The sequence below is a fragment of the Pagrus pagrus genome, assembly GCF_965226575.1.
Source record: "Pagrus pagrus genome assembly, chromosome: 19".
Classification (NCBI taxonomy): domain Eukaryota; kingdom Metazoa; phylum Chordata; class Actinopteri; order Spariformes; family Sparidae; genus Pagrus; species Pagrus pagrus.
Window position 1 is genome coordinate 10,288,548 of NC_140203.1, and position 9,738 is coordinate 10,298,285.

A 9,738-nucleotide genomic window follows, 5' to 3' on the forward strand; every position below is an offset into this window, starting at 1 on the left:
AAGCCTCCCACGACTAAACTATGAATATGGTATATATATATATAACATATCATTGTGAAGTAAATGTTGATTCAACAACGCAATGGCTTTAGAATAATTACACCATCTGTGTTTAGATTGTTTCGCAATAAACCTTGCTTTCAGTTGGCTACTCTGTCTGCTACCAGGCAAGAAATCTCCTGGGAAAATGAAGGCTCACTGGTGACCTAGCCAGGCTGGCAGCCTGGCACCATTTCTATCTGCATTCATGTCTCCATTGGAGCTAAATGAATGATTTAACTCACGTTTTGTCCTCTGTTGTTGGTAGTTGCAACTCTGAGGAAAATGGAGGATATCTAGCTGTCTTTTGACAGCGGCGCCAACAATGAACAATACCACTTGGAAGTGCTAGGTGGGGGAAAGTTTCCACTTTAAAGGTGAGGAGAACTGATCACTTGTCAAATTCTTACTCAAAACAGCATATCACTAGAGTAATTGCTAACTGCTGCCAACTGTAGCTGCTAACTGTAGCTGCCATGAGCTAGTTAGCTCAGTTAGCCATGCAGCTAGCCCTCCAAACTGGGAGTTCAGAGAGGAGAAGGGAGCGTTGGTGTTCACACCGCTAGCACGGGAGCTTTATACTGGGATGGGTCGGGGCTAGCTGGTTAGCATGCTAACTTCAGTTGATATCTTTGCAACACAATGCACAGACATCATAATGTGAGAGCTGTTATTCACATTCTGCCAATAATTTTATTATTTCTTTACATGTTTTCAACTAAAATTCATACATATTGCACCTTTAAATAAATAATTCTGGAGCACTAAATACAAAATCACAACTTGTATTTATGTCCACAAGCATGACAACATGCAAGTTATGCACATTAAGTGACTGTGGATGGTGCACACACTGGCACATGACATATTTCACCCACACTCATGTATTCATCCCATTTAAGGTGTGAATATTTTATGCTCAGTGTTGGCTGGCTCAGATGGCCCGAGGAAAGCTTTCTAGAGAAGTTCCCAGGCCAAATTTCCTTTCACAGTGTCATGGCAGAGCCAGCAGCTGATCTCACGGTCGCCCCAGAGTGCTCCTGCTCCGTCGGTTCAACATAGCTGCCTATTAGTGTGTGCTCGCTCAGCACTCTGGGGAGGATTTCCCAACTGGAGGTGAGTGGAAATGTGGGGCAGCTCCCCTGTCTGTGACCTTGCTGTTGTGTTGTTGCATGTTTTGACTCCGTGGCCTGTTGGTTCCTTGCTCACCTCCGTTTGCAACAACGTGTCTACTTAACATTGCTGCTTGAACTGAAATGGCATGCTTAACTCAGATTCTGTGTTTAAGATATGGGTCAATCCCCAAAACACAGGTCAAACCCTGAAGCCATGGACTGAAGACATCTTGATATGTCACAGTAGGAAAAGCACAGGTGTAAACAAGCAAAATAATAATTAATTCCATTTAGCTGCTTCCTGTTTCAGGGTCTTGGTAATATGCATAATGGCTCACTGTCACGGGACATTTGAATAAAACAGAGCCACAGTTAATGTTATTAGTAACACCTGTGTCAAAATGTCTGCTATGAAAAAGGCTTATTACAAAACACACGGCACCATTGCTCTCTGATTAATTAGAATAATTAAAGTGACACGTCATGTGACCCAGCATCACCCAGGACAACGTACCCCAACACGAGCAGACGATGCACAGTCACAGCTGCAGTTCCCTACATGTGCTCTGCTAATGCTGTGTCTTTGGTCGCTCCTTCTAATGTTGACCACATGGATTCACGGATAAGCCACAAGGTCTTATCTCAGCAAACAAGAGACGGCGCTGTAGGGCCTGATAGAGGTTATACAGGACAGAGGACTTCACTGTGTGCTCTTCCTCTCACCTGAGGGGGGAGGACTTTTATTCCCCAGCTCCAATATGATGCTGATGATCCTACATATCTACTGTAGGCTGTAGGAATGTTTACTCCTCAGTCCTTAGTCTTGGCAAAACTGCCTCACAGATAATCTAGACATCTACAGATCCTCTCCTAGTCCTTCACAATCCTTGAGCCTTCAAGCGCTCGTCAATACAGCTCTGATTTTTGCCCTTGAATGTGTTCTGTCCCACTTGCACTTGCCCTCACCATGCTGCTTTTGTTGCTCTGCAACAATGAGGTCCATGAATCTTTAATAACCAAGAAGGCAGCCTTACCACTGGCAAAAATAATACTCAGATCAATAACCCATAGTATGAAGGGGATCGCTGCAGAGGAATGAAAAAAGCTCTGCAAATCAAAATTAAAGCTTCATAAATGCCAATCAAACATTTTTTAAGCCAAGGAGCTGATGGAGAGAAGGAGCAGGGACACACTATTACATACATTGCAAAAATTGGGCCAACAATAACACGTAGGGCAGGCGGGCCTATAGGGCAACGTATAAACTGATTGAACTTATTAGATCTGTGGTTTAGACAAGTCGACAGTCTCTTGCTCAATAAATTACAAAACGATCCTCGTGGTTTAGAAGAAAGTCCGAACACTTGTAATACAGATGACTGGCCGGTGTGTCTCAACAGAACGTAGTAAGCCGACTAGTTCTCCTTTACGAATGGGGACACAAAGGTTAGCTTTCTTACATGATTGCACAGGAAATCATCAATGTTGTGTAATTTAAATATTCTTTTAATGACTATAACTATCAAACTATAATTTGGGGGCCTCCCACGGTAACTCTGAGGACCGCCTCGGGGTCAAAAACCCCCTTTTTATTGAAAACCCAGGTGCAGGTCTCAATTTTGAGACTCTTAAAGGGTAATGCCACCAATTTGACACATTAAAGCAGTCCATTAGTGTGACATCACTGGAGGCAGTTTATCAGATTACATGCAGCTCCCTCTGGAGCCACTGAAGGCTTGATACTACTTTTTCACATATGCAGCAGTACCTGCAGCAACACCTGTAAACACTCTTTAATGTGTAAAATTGGTGGAGTTACCCTTTAAAAGAAACTTGAAGCATGCCAAACATTTCAACATCTCTCTAAAAACTGCCTAAACTCATAATTATAATTGACACTTTGTTTGAATGATTCACCTGTGCTATATCAGCAGAGGTAAACAAAAATGATGTACAGGTAGCGCTTATAAAGACTCCCATATTTGTAAAATAATTTAAAGCTTTTTGGCACAAAGCAGTCACAACTGTGCATGAAAATATAACAGCAACAAACTTTTTATGCAGTATAATGGATCAGTACAATCCCAGTATACTCCTGGTACAATTCTGACACCTAGTGGCTCAAATGTAGTACTACATTCAGATGTTTGGTTGATGCAGCATTCTGTCTCCTAACTTCTGAGTAATTACATCATTCATCAAGTCTGAAAGTATCTGATATTACGTTTCCAAGAATCAAAAGTAATTTCCAAGAGAGAAATGTACTCAAGTATCACAAAAAGTTACACATATATTAACGTGTATGTACTGTATTCTCTGGGTCGACCAATAAACTGCCTGGCCGATCAGATACGATATTCAGCATTTTTCTAATCATGAGAGTATTTTTTTTAATCCAGCTGGTGATAAAAATATTAAATTAAAAAAATGCACTTTTTCGGCTTTCATTCAGCATCCAGTCTGCAATCTAACTAGTGACTGAAGTTATTCAATGATTGTTGTGGAGTAAAAAAGTGTAATATTTGCTTTTTAAATGTAGAGTGGAAGTATAAAGTACCAGAAAATAAAAACACTTGTACAAGTACCTCAAAATTCTGCTTGAGTAATGAAATCCTGAGCTAAAGTGAATATAAACGCACAACCAGAAATGTCATGAACTGCCAAACTTTATTTCAAGATCAAAAACAAAGCACAGCATTAAAACATTTTAACACTGTAATGACATTCACCCACTGTCTTGAGTGTGTGAAAAAAGATGCAATCAAGCACTTTCGGATCAACATCATGCTGAGAATTAACGTTAAGTCAAACTAGTTTGTTTGGTCATGAAAACTTATTCACCTTTTATGATTTTTACATCACTATCAAAAAGTTGAATCCATCATGCCAAAAGCCTAAGCAGACGTGAGTTAAAAGAAATACACAGAACCTCGAGTTTGTGACATTGAAAAAAAAATGCATTCGATCATTCGTTTGATTATGTGGTCAAAAGAGTGTTTTCTGATGACTTGTCAGTATGCAGCTTGTAATGAAAGTGGAGCACCGTGTCCTCGGGCAGGACACAGGTGAGATCAGCCCAGGTAGAGGGAGGGAAGGGAATGAGACGAGGAGAAATCTGAGGGTTCTTGGAGGTGGGGTAGGGGAGCGGTTCGGGGTTTAATTAACAGGGAAAGATGGGACCTGGGAGGGCTGATTTCGAGGCTTTGTGTTCATTTCTTCTTGGGTTTTGCCTCCAGGGGTTGCCCAATATCCCTCCCGCGCAGTTTCATCCCTGTTCACAACGGAGGAGGAACATAGAAGTTATACAACTGGCAACTGAGACGGAACAAACATGATCGCTGAATTTAAGCAAACGGTATTCTTCTTACCGATCGCTCTCTCTAGCTTGCCCAGGACCTGGTTGTTGGGAATTGCTCTCCCACACTCGTAGTCCGCAATGACCTGAGGCTTCTCGTTAATTTTCTGAGGAAAAGATTTGACATAAATAATTAACATATGTATCAGTAATACTACTCGAGCATACACAAAAACACTTCCTGTAGCTGGGACTTTTCATCTCAGGGCTGTGTTGTTCACATTAGTGCAGAAAACTGTTTCAAAACATGTTTCAACAGACTGCATGCACATGTACCTGAATTTTTTCAAATAATTAAGAGGAAATGATTGTGTAAACATTTCTCTTTAACTCAATGATAAGAGCAGTTGGGTTTGCACAAGAAATGGCTTTGCTAGCACCATAAAAAAATACAATTGTCTCTATAGTGAAAAGGAGTTTACTGTTCAAGAACACAATATCCAAATATATTGTTTATTGTTGTCATCTCATTTGGAATTCAAACTTGTTTGTGATTTTGTGTACACAGGATTGTACATGCGACGTAACACATCCAGACACACAAGGTACATAAACAAGGTAAACAATGTTTTACAAATCCAGAAAACAAAATGGATCATTCCCATCAGCTATTACATGCTATGCAGGTCAGTATATGAGACGTCTTCATACTCACAGTGGCCAGGTCTTTCTGAGTCAGGCCTCTCTCCTGCCTGCCCTGCTGAATGACCTTGCCCACTTCCAGGGGAACCCTGTCATGGTGCAGCTCCTCGGTCTCCCGGTCCAGTTTGGCCGTGTTCTTTGTCACAAGATGCTGTTTGTTCTGCCCTGCTGACCCTATGAAACGACCAGTGGATCAGTGTTATGTTGGGGCATCGTGCAGGGTGACAGACATGCAGAAACATCATAATCGCAATACAAGCCATTCAATCTAATCTAGTGCTTGCCATGCTTTGCCTGCAAAATTAAAACACTGGATGAAGAGAATAATCTCTAAAATGCATTTAAAATAAGGTCCCTCTGCAATTTAACTTTTATATATACCAAATTGGTAGAGAATGCATAAATTTACATTTCTTGGTTGTCTCAATGTCCTCCCCACGTCTCTGAGCAGTGGTGATAGCCTAGAAAACAGATGGACATGTACACATCTTAAATTTTAAAACATAATCCAAATTTATTGACAGTAGATTACATGATGACCAGGCTCATAAAAAAGCCTTATTGCTTTTGGCTCAAAATAGCAGGTGCTGTTAATAAGTAACTAAGTATGACGAAGAAGTTAAACAACAGATAACATGATGAACAATCCTGCCTGAGCTCAACATTGCTTTCCCAAAACAGACACTGAAAACCACATTTAAAAGTCATTTTAAAACACATGTGCACTGGATTTGTCTGTAGCATTTAATGACTATGAAGAACAGCTGATTACCAGACATCTGCATGGGCGTTGGACCCGTCCAACCCCGCATAAAACATAAAACTATAATTATAAAGTAGTGTTAGGTATGAGTAGCTAGCCATCGCCAGGTTATCCTTATTAGGGTAGCATAGCTTGCTAGTGCTAGCTAGCTAGCTAGTTAGTTTCTATTTTGGTTACGGCCAGATATAACGTTAGCTACACCGTCATTGAGTGTTAATTTCTGGGAGAAGTTTAGTTTACCAAAGACACCACGACTTAATAAAAGAATGGCGTTTTGAAAACGTGGCTTTAACTTGAATAACTGGACGTAACAAAGCTAACGTCCTTTGGCTATCTAGCTAACGCTAACTGTAACGGTACTTCCCGGAGTTTGTTTTATGACAGGGAGATAATAACGATCCTACAAGGGCTATTAATCTGAAATACGTCAGCTAGAGTCGAGTAAACTTACTAGTTAACTAACCAAGTAGCCAGTTAGTTAAATTCCGACATTTAAAACGTGTTTGCTGGAAGACAAAAACCTTTCTGTCCACTGTTGTTATTAAACTGATCCACGACACATGGTCGACGTTTGCTCCCATCACGTTCATAAATCATCGCTTTAACCCATACATTATGTACTAGTCGTGTTGACTCCAACCTGAAACACGATTTTACCTCGTTTTAAGTTACATATTTAATAGTATTTGCTCAAAACAAATTTAAAAACACACAGACGAGGAGGTGAAGTGTTCATGCTAACCTGCTTGGATTTGGCCTGGGCAGCCGTCGGCCCCTTCTTCCTCAGCACAGTCACGGTATCCCAGTCACTTTCTGCCATGTTTTCAGGGGTTCAAGTCGATACCCGTAATGTTTAACAATAGATACAAAAATAAGTTTAACTCCGTGTGTTCAAAATGATCCCTTTAAAGAGGGTAAAGTTAGTGCTACTTTGTCGTGTCAGACGCTCCTTCCAGAAGTGTCACCCACGCGTTTCTGCCAAAGCTTTATTTAAAACGCAGAGATGATCAGTGACATAATGGAGGAGTCTCAGCAGCGACCCCTGCTGGTGGTGGAGCGCATCGACTTGACCTACATCCACATGAACGGGTTTCTCAAGCGTGTGATTGCTCTGTTAAAACAAACATTACATCAGACAGAAGAAAAACACGCTGCAACTTATCCAGTTATTGCAAAGATATTGGCTGTTCTGAGAACAAAGTACACACTAACAAAGTCTAGGCTTACATCAGTTTGATACTGATGCCTCTATATGAACTACATGAGCAAACAAAACCATCAAAATTAAAGTTCCTTGCAGTAGCTTTAAATAGTAATTTTAAAAAACATAACAACCTAAAGCCTACTCAGTAATTTATAATGTGTGCAATGATTTTTATTTAAGCAAATTAAAAAAAAACATAGTTTAGCATAACAAAGGTAAGCATGGACATAAAACGGTGACACTTAGGATTGGATAACCATGACTTTTTACCAAAGATACATACATAACAGTACATGTACATGTAAAACCTGGCATCATAATGAGTTTAAGTGTACCAATAAAAACATATATGTGCAAAGAGTTTGGTTTTCAATCATCAATTTGCATTAACTTGCAATCTCAGCTGATCTATCGGCCTACGGTCCAGCAGGTCACCAGTTACAGGACATTTCAGAGGCAGCATCACTGTTGCGTCGTGTGCGGATGGGGGACCAGCCAAACTCTGACTGGGCGTCATCAGCCTGGTGGAGACGTCCCAAGCGGTAGCCGTGTCTGGAACCCTGTCTCCCCGCCCAAGCGCGAGGCTTGGGGTTCATCTGGACACAGATAGAGCAGATGTTAGTGAAGACACAGATGCTCTGTACGCTGCCCAATGTGTTCCCAGAAACAGTCCCATGTAGAAATAAAGCCAAGATCCCCATCAGAAACTGTATCTGTTTCTCACCTGGACGAAAACAGTTGTGTTCATGTGAAGAGTCTCCACTCGCTCTGACAAGTGATTCAACCACTCCAGATGGTCAGCGATAGACTGGGTTAGATCACCGTTGCTCTGTATTAGAAGAAAACAATGTCAAAACAGAAGAGAGTTCAAGGAAGAAGAGTTTTGATCAAACAGTTTTTCTTAAAGATTGGGATTTATTGCCTGTCTAATTTACCCCAGACAAGTTGTCCTTCAGTTCAACAGCAGAAAGGCGAACATGCTCCAGTTTATCAATCTGCTCTTTCAGCCGGTCGTCCAGCTCCTGCATCATCATCAGGCCTTCATCGGGTCTGACGCGGGCTTTGGTAGCCATGCTGGGTCACAGAAACACACCTGTTATTTCAATAAAACGGTGACATATGAGGCCTACAGACCATATCTGCTTCTGCTAAAAAAATTAAAGGTGATACAGATGGTTAAAGGTTAATCTGTAAAGAATTCAAGCATTTCTTTATTGAGACTTGTTTTGAGTACAACCACCAGAGGGAGACAAAGCTTTTCACTCCACATACTGGAACAAATGTCTGCTGCAGTGGAAGTAACCTGCTGCAATCTTTTATTACTTGTGAATGTGGTGATAATAGGTAAGACAATGATGACAGATACATGTAGGATTCAGATACATTTTTACAACTGCCACCATTAAGAAAGGTTTGCAAGTATGTAAAACACTTCAGTGGTGATGAGAAAGACAGCAAATTATGGTTTTGCCAGCAAATCCATATGGATGGGAACAGAAACACTGTACACATGATATTTCTTTGACTTAGAGAAACACTGCAGGCTACAAAATAAACAATATATTGGGCAAACAACAAGTAATTCCAGCTTTAATGCATCACTTGGTATCCGATCTGATACCAGGGAGTTTAAAAAAAAAGTTTGTTGTAGAAAAAGTGCATTACCACAAAGAAGCTGGAGCAAAACAATGCTAGCTAGGTGTTTTTACTTGATGACTTACATGACTATCAACACGGTCTATGACTTTGTTCTTGTTGCCTTCAGACTAAAAACACTGTAATGACCTGTGGCAGCTTTACCGTGGTTGCCAGCAGAGTTAGCCCTCTCCAGGTAAGATGGCTGACTTTTTCCCTCTCTGGCAGATAACGTACGGATTTCTACTTTTCCCCCCATACATCAAACTAAAGCTTTGTATTCACGTTTTCAAGCTAATGTTAGCTAAACTTTGGGAAGAATCGCTCTGCTAACTTGCATATGCAGGGATTAAAGCTACTAAAACAGCCCCCGAGATGTTTTTTAGCTAGCAGCACATCACGGCTGTTAAGTTATCATCTCATTACAAACTCATCAGTTACTTTGAGAACGAGGCTAACGGTAGATTTTACTCGCGCATGCACCACCGACTTTCTTACCGGGGCGACAAAAAGTACATAAGTTACCTTGTTTATCTGACGTAGAAACCCTCAAAATGCTCGGAGATAAAAACGCCAGTAAATCCTGCAGTGACTTCCTCAGTCCGAGGCCACAAAGGGAGACGTTTCTCCGTCCAGACAAGCCTCTTTTGTCCCGCAAACATCCCTGGAATCTGACACTTCTGACGTCACGGAGCCTGCTTTTTACAGGTGCATTATTATGATGACGTGGTATTACGGTAATTTTTGAGGAATGATCCTTTATTAAAGGTCGCAAGAAATCAGGTTTATTGTTATACCACTCAATATTTCAGTGGATTAAAAGGCAATCTATAGTGCCTGGACATTTTTTATTGAGACCACTTAAAATAATGTCTTAGTGTAGATTTTTACCCATCACAAATAGTTTAATCTGGCTTGGATATGTTTAAAAAAAGGAGAAAAATCCATCTAATTTTCCTTTAATCAATGTGGGACAGTTTAAGAT

At 40.7% G+C, this 9,738-nt stretch overlaps 2 protein-coding genes across 6 annotated transcripts; both read right to left on the reverse strand.

Moving 5' to 3' along the window:
- Positions 1–3,802: 3,802 nt before the first annotated feature.
- Positions 3,803–6,908, reverse strand: edf1 (endothelial differentiation-related factor 1). The gene is made up of 5 exons (XM_084383674.1): positions 6,657–6,908; positions 5,561–5,612; positions 5,165–5,325; positions 4,523–4,616; positions 3,803–4,425 (listed from the first exon to the last, which is right to left on the reverse strand). Exons 1-5 carry the CDS (start codon positions 6,732–6,734, stop codon positions 4,364–4,366), a joined length of 447 nt encoding a protein of 148 aa, XP_084239800.1. The 5' UTR covers positions 6,735–6,908; the 3' UTR covers positions 3,803–4,363.
- Positions 6,909–7,267: 359 nt separating this feature from the next.
- LOC311275278 (uncharacterized protein) lies at positions 7,268–9,432 on the reverse strand. Of its 5 annotated transcripts, none has more exons than XM_084383676.1 (4): positions 9,279–9,432; positions 8,054–8,211; positions 7,843–7,947; positions 7,268–7,714 (listed from the first exon to the last, which is right to left on the reverse strand). In XM_084383676.1, the coding sequence occupies exons 2-4, from the start codon at positions 8,189–8,191 to the stop codon at positions 7,550–7,552; spliced, it is 408 nt and encodes a 135-aa protein (XP_084239802.1). In that variant the 5' UTR covers positions 8,192–8,211; positions 9,279–9,432; the 3' UTR covers positions 7,268–7,549. The 5 variants fall into 5 exon arrangements, with proteins under 5 accessions (XP_084239802.1, XP_084239801.1, XP_084239804.1 ...); XM_084383675.1 differs by having other exon boundaries at positions 8,054–8,192; positions 9,279–9,431; XM_084383678.1 differs by lacking the exon at positions 9,279–9,432 and adding an exon at positions 8,919–9,176 and having other exon boundaries at positions 8,054–8,192.
- Positions 9,433–9,738: the final 306 nt, after the last annotated feature.

Coding starts and splice junctions, on each gene's coding strand:
- LOC311275278 (XM_084383676.1), bottom strand. CDS start 8,191: ATGGCTACCAAAGCCCGCGTCAGACCCGATGAAGGCCTGATGATGATG. Junction 7,948..8,053: donor TGAAGGACAACTTGTCTGGG/GTAAATTAGACA, acceptor CTTCTAATACAG/AGCAACGGTGATCTAACCCA. Junction 7,715..7,842: donor ACACAACTGTTTTCGTCCAG/GTGAGAAACAGA, acceptor ATCTGTGTCCAG/ATGAACCCCAAGCCTCGCGC.
- edf1 (XM_084383674.1), bottom strand. CDS start 6,734: ATGGCAGAAAGTGACTGGGATACCGTGACTGTGCTGAGGAAGAAGGGG. Junction 5,613..6,656: donor CCCAGGCCAAATCCAAGCAG/GTTAGCATGAAC, acceptor TCTGTTTTCTAG/GCTATCACCACTGCTCAGAG. Junction 4,426..4,522: donor CAAGCTAGAGAGAGCGATCG/GTAAGAAGAATA, acceptor CGTTGTGAACAG/GGATGAAACTGCGCGGGAGG.